Consider the following 11,782-nt stretch of genomic DNA (forward strand, 5'->3'; position numbering starts at 1 on the left):
CCTGTTTTTGGAAATATGCCTAGGTGGCAAAGTTAAGATAAAACATCTTTTGTAAATGATAATTTTAAATTTGTTCTTGTACAATAAATGTATCTGAACACCTGTATCACAATGGGCTTGCGTCACGTACCCAACTTAAGTACTAGTTTTACCATTATCATTTTTAGATAGCACTGCGCTTGCAGTACTAGTGTGGTGTACACATCATTGCATGTATGTCAGTAGGAATTATTTTGTGTTTTAATTGGATTGTATCTCATGAAGTTGACTGTACCTATGACAGACGGTAAGTACAAGTTTTGGTATAGATTTGGGTAAAATAGTCTGAAATGCAACTTTAAAGTTTAGAGGATCAAAGGTTCTCCGATGCTGCAACATTCTGAAGAGTTATCGCCCGTTATCGACGTTACATTCAGTTACAAGATACATTTTTTTCTGGGAGGGAGGGGGATTTCCAGACCAGAATTTCCTGATAAGGGTGGAGGGCATCCAAAGTCATTTTTATTTGCTTCCGTATCTATTATAGTCCCGCAAATTCCGGGGGGAGGATGAGGGGGATCTCCCAATCCACTCCCTGTTCCTGTAATGACAAATGATCATGTAACTCCTAAATAGTAGAAAACTTATTCCATTTAACTATACATAATTTTGTTTTTTGTGTTATTATGTTATGTAGGTATAAAGGTTATGAACCCATGGAGGTCATCCCCACTCTCCTAATAAACTGGAAATGTTCACAATATGACTGATTTAGTTAAATAAAAGTGCATGAGTAAAATGAGTAAAAACAATATACCCGAACTTTCTTCAGAAAGTGCGGGTATAATCACCTCTTATATTCCAAGGGATCACATCTAACATTAGGAGGGATTGTTTCTAGCTGCTCCATCCTCAGATGTTTAATTTCCAAAAGAAGCTCCAAAAGAAGATCTCTCTCAGATTCATCAATTGGAGAGGATCTGAAAGCTTGTGTTTCATTCAGTAATGTAGAACCACCATGTCTTCCAATAGCCTGAAATAATTTGATTTCTAAGCTTGTTTATACGCAAATCTTTTGAAATTTTGACACAGTCATTTATATGAAGTGATTTTGAATTCCTGCCTTTTCAGATATAAATGATTTGACAAATGCTGGGTTTAAATATTTGGAAAAAAAGTCAAACTTTAAAGTCTACGCAGCATTGTGAAGGCTTGAAAAAGGATGCGGGGCCTAATTTATACGTGAAAAGATTACTGTGACGTAACACAAAAATCTGACTTTAATATATTTCTCATAATACCTGAAAATGAAATAATTTGCAACTTTAACTGTATTAGCATAATAAACAACAATTTAACTTATCAATGTATTAAAAAAGTTGCTTGTTAAATTCCATGTAGCTGGCATTAATGAAAGCACTGATCGCAATGAACTTGTAAACATGACGTCATATTGGTAAAAATGACGTTTTTCATGTGCTATGAGAGGCAGATTGAGGAATTTTTTAATAATGAAAAATGCGTTTTATTATTAAACGGAATACTACTAACAGGTTTTAGATAGTCGATAAATACCGATGTATATCCTTTGTTTAGTGCAGTTATTAATTAACTACCAAGAGAATGTATTTTATTAATTATGTGTTTTTATGTACAGGTTACGTATATTTTACATCGAGATGCTTCATTAATTCGTACTTTTGCAAGGGCATACATGTACACTGCATACATCTGAATATTTTTTTGGAAATAGAAAAAAGATATTTTCCTTAACTTGAAAAGTGCTGCTGCTCTCTTTAAATTGAAAGCGTGATTTTATATGTACACAAAATATTTGGTAAAAGTCAAACATATTTCGACATTGGCTTATTTACTTAAAAATTTAACTATTAAAACGCGAGTTCTATTCAAAGCAGCAGCACTTTTCAGAAACTACAAAGTATGCAGAAACAATTAATAGCTTAAATTTTTAATATATAATATATTTTTAATATATTTGATACGGAAATTTGTTAATGACTTACATTCAGTACACGAACTCTGCATTCATCACATGACTGTCCATCGATGGGACTAAACCTCATACAGTACAGAGTGGGTTATACTATGCTATTTCCATAAGTATTAAAGTTCTGTGATAATAAAACAGCTTAATTAAAATAAATTCAATTTTAAAAAAATCCCCCTTTTTTGCACGTCTATTTTCCGTTGATTTCTCATAGTAGGCCTTAACAGTGCTGCGTAGGACAAACACAATGGAGCATTCAAAAATGTCTTGATATATGATATAAAAGTTGAGAGCAAAAGTGAATCGGAAAAATTTTCCTTGAATCAATATTTTTTTAAATGTAATGTAACATGACTTTCTTCTGTTGTCAATGAATTTTCAGATTCTTTAGTATGGCTAATAATAGCATTGTTTACCCCCTCTACATCTGTCCAGCTTGTATTAAATTCATTTCTATTCATCCTTGCATCTGCTGAATGGGCCACCATGTTTCTGTAGAACTTGATTCGTGCTAAGTCAGCCCCAGTACTGACAACTGAAGGATTGGGTAGAACATCAAATCCTCCTGCTGGTGGTGGTGTAGAGGGACTCATGTTTCGTAAAAGGCAGATTAACAGTGTAACATCAAAGTCCTTTGACACAGGATTGGTAACTTAAACAAGAGAAAAAGAACATTGGAAATTTTATGCAATCTTTTTAAAAAGATAATTAGTCGGTTTTAAAGTGAAATAGAAAGTTCAAAGGCTTTTGCGAGGATTTTCTGTAAAAGATAATTGTAATTGTAATTGCAAATAGAGGAAGGGAGGAGGGTTATTGATATCCTGATACGCCTGCAGACCACAATCCCTCAATTTATCTGCTGATGTACCAGGGTTCTCCACAAGGGGTTTTACCATGGCGGCCATAGTTAAAGAAGAAGGTATGGTTTTAGCTTTATTGCGCCCTAAAATGTAATGACAGCAAAAAGTTTTGAAACTGGCTTAAATATTAGTTTAATAAATGACTATGATAAATCAGGAAAGAATATGACATGAAGGTTTACCATTCTGCAAATATGACGTCATTAATTTGAAGCATTTCTCTATTTTCAAAAGAAAAAATCCTCAAAATTGCACATTTCAAGAGCGATTTTCCTTTCGAAAACAGTGTCCACAGACGTCGCCCACGTTAATTTTTTGATATTTTGTGCAAAATTTAATCACATATCTCAAGATCTTTGTGGGCGATGCCTGTGGACAATGTTATCTGAAACAAAATTCCATTGAAAATTGGTGTCTTCTGCAACTTTTTAAGAAAATACGGGAAAATGCACATGTTTATGACGTCATAATTAGCATTTAAAACACATTTGAGAAAAATGACTTGTATGCTTTTTCTGCATTGAATTTCAATTATTTAAAAAGCATGTGTTTTCAACTTTTACACCAGTTTCATTTTTTGAAAATCACAGGGCAATATTTGTATGGAAACTAACCTTCTTCTTTATGTGCGCCATGGTTAAACGAGCTGCGCCATGGTTAAAATCGGCAGCCGCAATGATTAAATTCTGTTGCATTTCAGTCCTGACCCCTACTTTTTTAATGACTTGAGTTGTTAATTGTGTTTATTCTACGACTGCCATGCACCTCGAGAGAAAGCCAGGTCGTGCTAAAACAAACACTGTCATAAATCGGCGACTATGATATGAAGCGTAACAATGGAGAGTCAATCAGCTGAGGATCAATATTTTGTGATTCAATTATCCTGTACACATGTAAATAATTTTGGGGAACTTTGATCAACATGTTCACTACTTGATTAGATACTGGGTTTATAAAAGATGACAACTACAAACATGATAATCGACATGCATGCTCTCGAACTTTCTTACTGTGGAAGCAAAAATATTACCGGATACCCTTTCAAAATTTCCTTTGTATTTAATCATTTCCCCGTTTTAGAGTTACTTCCCATTGTTATGAAACGTCGTCGCGTTGCGCTATTTTATAAAACTAGGACAAATAATAGTTAAACAAAGGAGTAAACCAGGTGAAAATGCAATATATAGAAAAATAGAAAGTTTAGAAGAAAGGACACGGGTCCAAAAGTTCGTTTGTGTGTTCACTTAAAAAAATACTTCCCATTCCTCAGTTTTAATCATATTATATTTTCATCCACTGAATAATTTCCCCTTTATTTCTGAAGAAAACCCATTGCGTTCATCACTGCATGAACTACATTGGCATGTCGCCAGTACAGATTTCTTGATCAGTGGCTGTTCCATAAATGAAACGTATAAAGACGTTTGTATTATTTATACAATAATAAACCTTTTTATTCAAACTTTAAATGAATATTTAAACAGATATAAATATAAACAATAAAATGCTCGCAGCTATTGCATAAAAAATTTACATAACCCGCTTACGCGGGTTATGTATTTTTCGGCAACAGCTGCTTCCGTTCATTCCAGTAATAACAAACAAAGAAAGCATTTTATTGTTTAATTAAAAACAAAACGTTTCATACGACAGGCTACTACAATTCATATAATTACTAGTTTCTGAATAATATTGCCATGGTAGCTATATGAAAGGTTTTTCTTTAAAGGTTACCTCAGTTTAAAGCAAATTTTGGTACATTTGTGAAGTTACATACATAATTCTTATTATTTTGATTAAATTATTTCTTAGCCTTAAAAAGTGTTGGTTATTGAAAAGTTTTGTGATGCAGTGGTTAAGTTTTTAAAATGTAAAACCAATCATCGGTTAATGAAATTTAGGAAGCCTAACAAACATTCTTGTTTTCGGTCACATTTTTCCTTCGCACAGCTTCCTCCATGGTTAAATTTTCAAATGTGGAGAACCCTGTGTACTATTTAAAATTGCTTTAATTGCTAATTTATCAAAGAATATTTTTAATCAGTGAAGTTGATTGATATTGAAAGGAATATGTTTATCTACTTTCTCTGACATTGTCTTCACTATACCTCCAAAAAGTGTGTCCCACTGGACCTGGTTTATTATTTTTCTAGATTTTAACCTTAGCAGTGTAGTTTTCTGTGTCGCTAGGTCAGTTACGAGGTTACTTGGAGGATGAACTGTATCAAAATGGACCTCTTATGGCCTTTGGTGTCCTCTTCAAGACCAGATTGACAAATCGTAGATAGTTGGTTTCCTCTGGTGACACAGCAGGCCTGGTTCCTGTGGCCGGAAAATAAAAATCTGAAAATAAAAAATACTTTTATCGAATAAAAGTACAAGGTTATTTCAATGTCAATGTTAAGGCAACTCTGTCTGAAAAAGTGCTAAAACAGATTCAAGGCAATCAGTAGTCTACTCAAAATATGTCAACAAATCAATTAATTTCCTTTTCAACTCAAACAACTTCGTAAACTTTTATATTACTATTGCTGTTATATACACATCAAATCGCCAAAACGAAAATCAATGATTAATAAAACCTACCTAGGAATTAAAATATCGTGTTGTCTCTTCCTAATTTTGGGCAGTTGATTTATTCATATCTTTTAGCTCTCGTTGTGCTAGCACTCGGAGCATTTATATGAATCTCAGTGGAGCAAATCACTACCATGAAAAGAATCAATGTCATTTAAAAACCCAAGATCGCTGGAATCGGAATTAATTAATCAGTGCACTGGCTGGGTTTCACAAAACTATCATACTAAGATTTGTCCTTAGATATCTTACGATCATCTTAAGATCTGACTTATGACATTCATAAGATTTGTCACCGCTTTTTCACAAAACTATCTTAAGTATAAGAAATCTTAAGACAAATCTTAAGACAAATTTTATTCGTCTATTTCACAGGGATTTTTTGTAAAAAAAATATGTATGCACGAAGTTTAGTAGCCTTTCCTTAATTTTGCAGATATACCGTATACGTAAAAAAGCATTTAATTTCGGATTTTTTTTTATTTAGCAATACAGAACAGTAAAGTTCTCCTGATGTTGATGATGATGCTGATGTTTTCCTGTTATAAATTTTGGAGAAATACCCTGTATTTTCATGAGAATGTTAAATGTTAAAATTTCCCAATCACTTTTTAATAACTTATTCCACACAAAATCTACAAGTAATTTCGATCCAAACAAAAAGGAAAATTCACAAAAACGGAAAACATCCTCTACACGTAATTTCGATCAAAATGAAAACTTAAGGAAAATTCGCAATAAAGAACAACATCCACTCTCCTCGTGCAAAATCATTCAATTCCATTTTTTCGCATTTTTATTTCTTAAAATCCTTTTCGAAGAATTCTCTGTAAATCCTATTTTGTAAATCTAGTTAAACCGGTACTTTTTCATCCCTTAAATATATTATAATCAATCTCCATTTACAATAGATCACAACAATTATGGTTAAATTCTCCATCTCATCCATTAAGACTGATTATCACTCAATTACATCTATCCGTTAAATTGTCAAAACTAATCTGACTGAATCTTTTGTTTTCCGCAGAAATATATATACTATGAATGCGTACTTCCCGTCGAGGCCTCATCTAGGAACTCTGGCGGAAGTTTGGATGCTGCACAGCTATAAAGTGGGCTGAGCTATTTTTGACTGATCGCGTCACAAATCATTTAGAGAACTTGACAGGTTCTGTATCGTAGATACAAACTAGGGGTTGGAAATTCGTGTTACGCACTTGTCTATCCCCAAATTTTTATCTACGGTACAGAATCAGTCTCGTTTTCAAAATAATACTTAAAACACATGTTCGCAACACATTTATCCAATTTCTGATTGTTGTTAGAATTAGTTTAAGGAACATGAGGCATAACTGTTATTATTATACCTCTGTTTTTTTTTTCTATATAAAAATAAGACGAATAAACATGCTCTTTTTTTCTAAACAGTCTCTACCGTGAAATAGTTTTTGTGCTATTTGCCCATGGTGAATAGTCCTCAAACTATTCAACGGCAGCATTCGATTACCCTCGCTTTTCATATCTGAACAACTTCTGATTTTACATGGATTGTGACGCGTATATATTATGACGTAACAAAAGTTAAGTCAGCACCGGTATAAATATGGAATATCATAATTGTGTGTACCCTGGACTCCCAAAAGTTAACAAAAGTTAAGTCAGCATAGGTATAATAAAACACCTATTTACTGACTATTCGGACAATAGCAAGTTTATGCGCCTCGGGAAATAGTTTGCTGTCTTGGGGAACGATAAACTTGCTATTGTCCTCATAGCCGGTAAATAGGTGTATAATATTTTGATATCAAGATGTGATCAATCGATTGTCTTGCGTGATAATTTGCATAAACGCCGGAGTCGTTTATGTATAAAATTATCACGCAAGCCAATCGATTGATCATCGTCATAAAATCGAAAAATGAAATTGTACCTTAAATTTGCATGTAATTGATACCGCGAATCCACGTGCTACAAGCCCCGCTTCTTGTCGATATTTGTCCCACCCTGTACATGATTTTTTTTTAACTACTCTTAATAATGATCCAGTACATTTATAAAGAAATAAAGAGCATTAAAAATATGTAATTTTATCTCGAACAAAGACAATGGAAATGTAAATATTTTTGAGTCTTGTTCTTCGTATATTACAGGAATTTGACAGATCCTATAATTTCCTGGACTTGTTTCTTCTTTTTGAAAGGTGTTTGTTTTTCGAGTTTGAGAAATGAAACAAGCTACAGGGTGACAGATCTGGCGAATAGTGTTGGTGTGACAAAATTTTAACTTTCTATTTAATTCAAAGACACTATTACTCTTCAGGGAGTTTGTGTTTGGACGCTGCCATGAAGAAAAAATTAATGTACGTAGTGGATTCCTGATTCTACTTCCTTCCTCTCATACTGTAGGAGAATATTTGGCGCACTACTAATTTTAGCGCATTTGGCGCAAGAGCCCCTGAACGCTAAAATTTATTGTGCGCTAACAAAGAGGTAGAGCCACTTTTGGCCATATTTGGCCCTGAGAATTTCTGAAAAATCAAAATTGATCAGTTTAGGTTGCAAATGCAGTATTTATCTCTTGGACTGTTGGTGACCACGTATCTATTAATTGCGACGTAATTTCACATCTATTCAATGCATTATGACGTCATTTTCCTCATATCCTGTAAATTCCTTTGAAAATGACCTAATGTTGAAGCGTTTTTCAATATTTCATATAGAGCACAACCTCTGATCCAAAATATGCCAATTCATAATGAAAGGCCTATTTCTGAAGATCAAAAATCATGTTTTATTTTTTGGATCGTGGGCTGTGCTCATATTTTATTTCTTTGTTGAAGGTTGTCAAATACGCATATTTTCTGCAAATTTCAAGAACATTACAATATCTCAAAGCCGGTTTTCAAATATTTGGATTCCCAAAACGAAAATTCATTATAGAACATGAAAGCACTAAGTGTCTACTTTATTTTGATATATGAAAATGGAAAGAGGGTGATAGTTAATTAATTGATATAAGTTCAGGGCCATTTTATGTATAAGATGGCTCTTGCTCTTCCTAAATATTATATTTTGTGTGTGTTCAAAGCTTTTACATAAGTGTAACGTGAAGCGGTCACCCATCCAAGATTTAAACAGGCTCGCCGTTGCTTAACTTGCCTGAAATAGAGGGAGACTCTACCGCATCACCAGAAAAGCTAGCTCACTAGTGAGGCAGTATAAGTTCCCTATATACTGTCCGCTACAATAAATACATGTAAACCGGAACGCGCAATTACGTAATGTCGAACGGTCGTTGGATTTTATAAACACACTAGTACTGCACATGATAGGATCGATTGCGAAAGTTCTGCCAAATTATAATTTAATTAAACTATTGTTTCCCCGGTAGTTGTTACCTGGTTCTTTATCATTAGCACCTTCAAAGTTTTGCTTCTAGGCGTGTCAATCATCTATCGCCTCGAGGTAAACAATGCAATCAAGCCTGGCGATTGAACTTGCAAACAATACCTGATTATGATACCGTTTATCCAAGTAACTTTCTTTAAATGCATACATTGTTTTCATATGAATAAAATGCATAAATGCTTCATTTCTTTTATTTTAAATAAAAATAAAATAAATTTTAAAACCGTGTCACGACCGTGTCATTGCAACACCACAGTAAAGTTAACGAGTGTTTATTTATATACGGGAGTGCTATTCAGTATTGTGTTTCCGTGCTTGATTAACTAAATGTCAAATACGGGTGTGGATAAAAAATCAAAATATCATATTTTTATATTTTTATGACAAGAACAAGTGCTAATTTTTTTTTTTGCGCCAATGCATCCCCATTTGCGTTTTTGCTAAAATACGTTTGCCAATTTTTTTTCGTTTTACAGTAAACCTTTCGATTTTTTGGCAAATATCTTAACTCCTCCAGAAATTGAAGTGCCTCCCTGAATAAGAATTTGAACAACAAGACCACTAAAATTCAAGAAAATGGAATCTAAAACTGTCTTTGTCTTCTTGCAGTACTTTGCTCTTTTCAGACCTTTGCTGTTTTTTGTCAAATGAATCTTATTGTAATTTTTTTCAAAGAGTTTAAAGCAATGGATTTAAGTTTCATTATCTGTTTAAGTTTCAGGCAATCAGGGATAACTACAATTTCTGATTTTTAAAAATAATTATTCAGATATTCTTTCACGCTGACATTTTCACTCATTTTTCAAAACATAGGATGACCATTGAATACTAAGCTTTTTTACTGTCAAGTGTTTTTTTTAAATAGTGCAAACTACTTCCAAATGGATGCCTTTCAAATTTGCCACGTCTCTTAAAATCAATCAAACATCATCAGTGATAATATGTTGAATTTTGGCAAACAGAACATTGGTTGTTGTGAGTCGTTGTCGCCAAGGACAGTACGCATTTTGATGTCCAATACACCATTATTGTTCTTTTTAATCTCACATTGGTTACTGTATATTTCATAAATTTCGGTGAATATTTCTTGCGCATTCTTTACAAGTTTTACGGAAACATTAAAAAGGCGTTTAATTTCACTTAAGAACTGATTCTTTACCATTCATTTTAAATGCAGTGCCTTGAATTTTCCTGCTTATCAGGATGAAAATTTGAGATGAAAAGTGGTCAAAGAAACTGATATCAATACATTAAAGATTCAATCATAAGAGAAAGACAAGTTTAATTGCCATATGATATCTGTAGTGTATGTCATAGAGTTCAGAACATTATTTATTAAACAGCCCTCGTAGTAATATGTTTGATTTTTCGTAAAACTTTACCAAGGAATTCAGCATTTCTGAACCTAAAATCTCTTATTTCTATAAGAGTAATGTAAAATTTGGAAATAACATCATGATGTGAATATACGAATAAAAGTTCTTTTTAATGAAAGTAATGTGCATGTTTGAATATGTACAAAAAATATAACAATCTGAAATCCAATGTAAGAATACTTTGATTTACTATAGAAATAAATTTTTGATAAGTAGCAACTTTTTATGCTATAGTAAACTATAGTTAACGATGGTAAATTGTACACTATAGATTTCTATACTAAACTTAGATATTTTTGTTAGGGATAGGACAAAAAAAAATGAACATAAATTTCAGCATTTAAAATTGTTAATTTTTAAAGGAAAAACGAAAAAAAAAATAGATAGAAAGGTTAACATATTAATGTAGTTAATGTCGTTTTCCTTTATATTCATATTTAGAATTAATTAAAGAAAAATTCTTGTCCTGGGAAGAAGAAAAAGATATTTTTGTAGAAATAAAAGCTTCCAAAATTGTTTAAAACTTAAAGAACACCCATGTGTTGTGTTGGTTGGTCATCCAGGGTTCGGAAAATCAGCTATTATTCATCACATAGCCCTAAAAATGGGAAAACAAGGATTTTCTATCATTCCTATTAACTGCACCGATGAAATCACGAGGTATTACGACCGAAAAAAATCCCCAAGTCTTTTTGATTGATGATCCATATGGAGAATTCATTGTTGATGAACAAGCTGCTAATGTATGGGTGAAGTATTCAAAAGACATCCAAACATGTTTAAATATTCAACAAAAGGAAGATCAAGTTAAATCAAAACTTTAAGTTTCATGTCGTTTTTTTCTAAGTCTTACTCGACCATTTCGTATGATAAAGATTTTTTTCCAATTCCATAATCAGATTAAACAAGAGGCCCATGGGCCACATCGCTCACCTGAGCACTGTGGGTAGGAAAAAGTAGAAATTGGTTTATTTTGAAAAGTTTAAATCCAAAAGTAGTCCCATGTCCAGTCATGGATTTGCTATTCTTGAGAAGATGATTGCACAATTTATGGTAATGCATTTATTGACTCAGAAAGCATGGGGGCCTTTTTTGAAAATCCTTTCATTGAGTTGGTTTCTAAGCTTGATGTTATTGTAAGCCTTAAGGGATCCAAGATCAAAAACCATTCATGAATACTGCGCTTTAGTTTGTTGTGCCCTTTTAGAGGAAAAGCTCAATTCATTGGTGAATAATGCAGAAACTACACCAGATAGACATCTTTATGAAATTTTCAATGCTTGTGACAGGAATATTGATCCATCAATTTTACTATTAGCACTAGAAAACCTAAAAGGAAAATACGTTAAAAAGATTGGTTGCTCATTTTGCTAATACATTTTAAACTTTTAGAAGTCATTGTATGGCACTTTGGAAAATAATGGCCTGAAACATTGTTACTTCACTCATCTACGGAAATATTGCAAAACAGATTACGACCTCTTGGAAGACTTCAATTTACATATATTTGGATTGAAGTTCGATACTAACTTCGTATTTTGTGGTGCAAAACTTACGGATTCCAGTCATGACTTT

At 32.9% G+C, this 11,782-nt stretch overlaps 1 protein-coding gene across 1 annotated transcript; it reads right to left on the reverse strand.

Annotated features, from left to right (window-relative positions):
• Positions 1-830: 830 nt before the first annotated feature.
• On the reverse strand, positions 831-5,148 carry LOC134260194 (uncharacterized; the record flags this gene model as incomplete). The annotated part of the gene is made up of 3 exons (XM_062742782.1): positions 4,956-5,148; positions 2,404-2,639; positions 831-1,012 (listed from the first exon to the last, which is right to left on the reverse strand). Coding segments are annotated over exons 2-3 (359 nt in total), but the record flags the coding sequence as incomplete, so codon positions are not given.
• Positions 5,149-11,782: the final 6,634 nt, after the last annotated feature.

Source organism: Saccostrea cucullata, unplaced genomic scaffold (assembly GCF_032062105.1).
Source record: "Saccostrea cucullata isolate Sc308-1 unplaced genomic scaffold, CSIRO_AGI_Scuc_v1 ctg12457, whole genome shotgun sequence".
In the NCBI taxonomy this organism is placed as follows: Eukaryota; Metazoa; Mollusca; class Bivalvia; order Ostreida; family Ostreidae; genus Saccostrea; species Saccostrea cuccullata.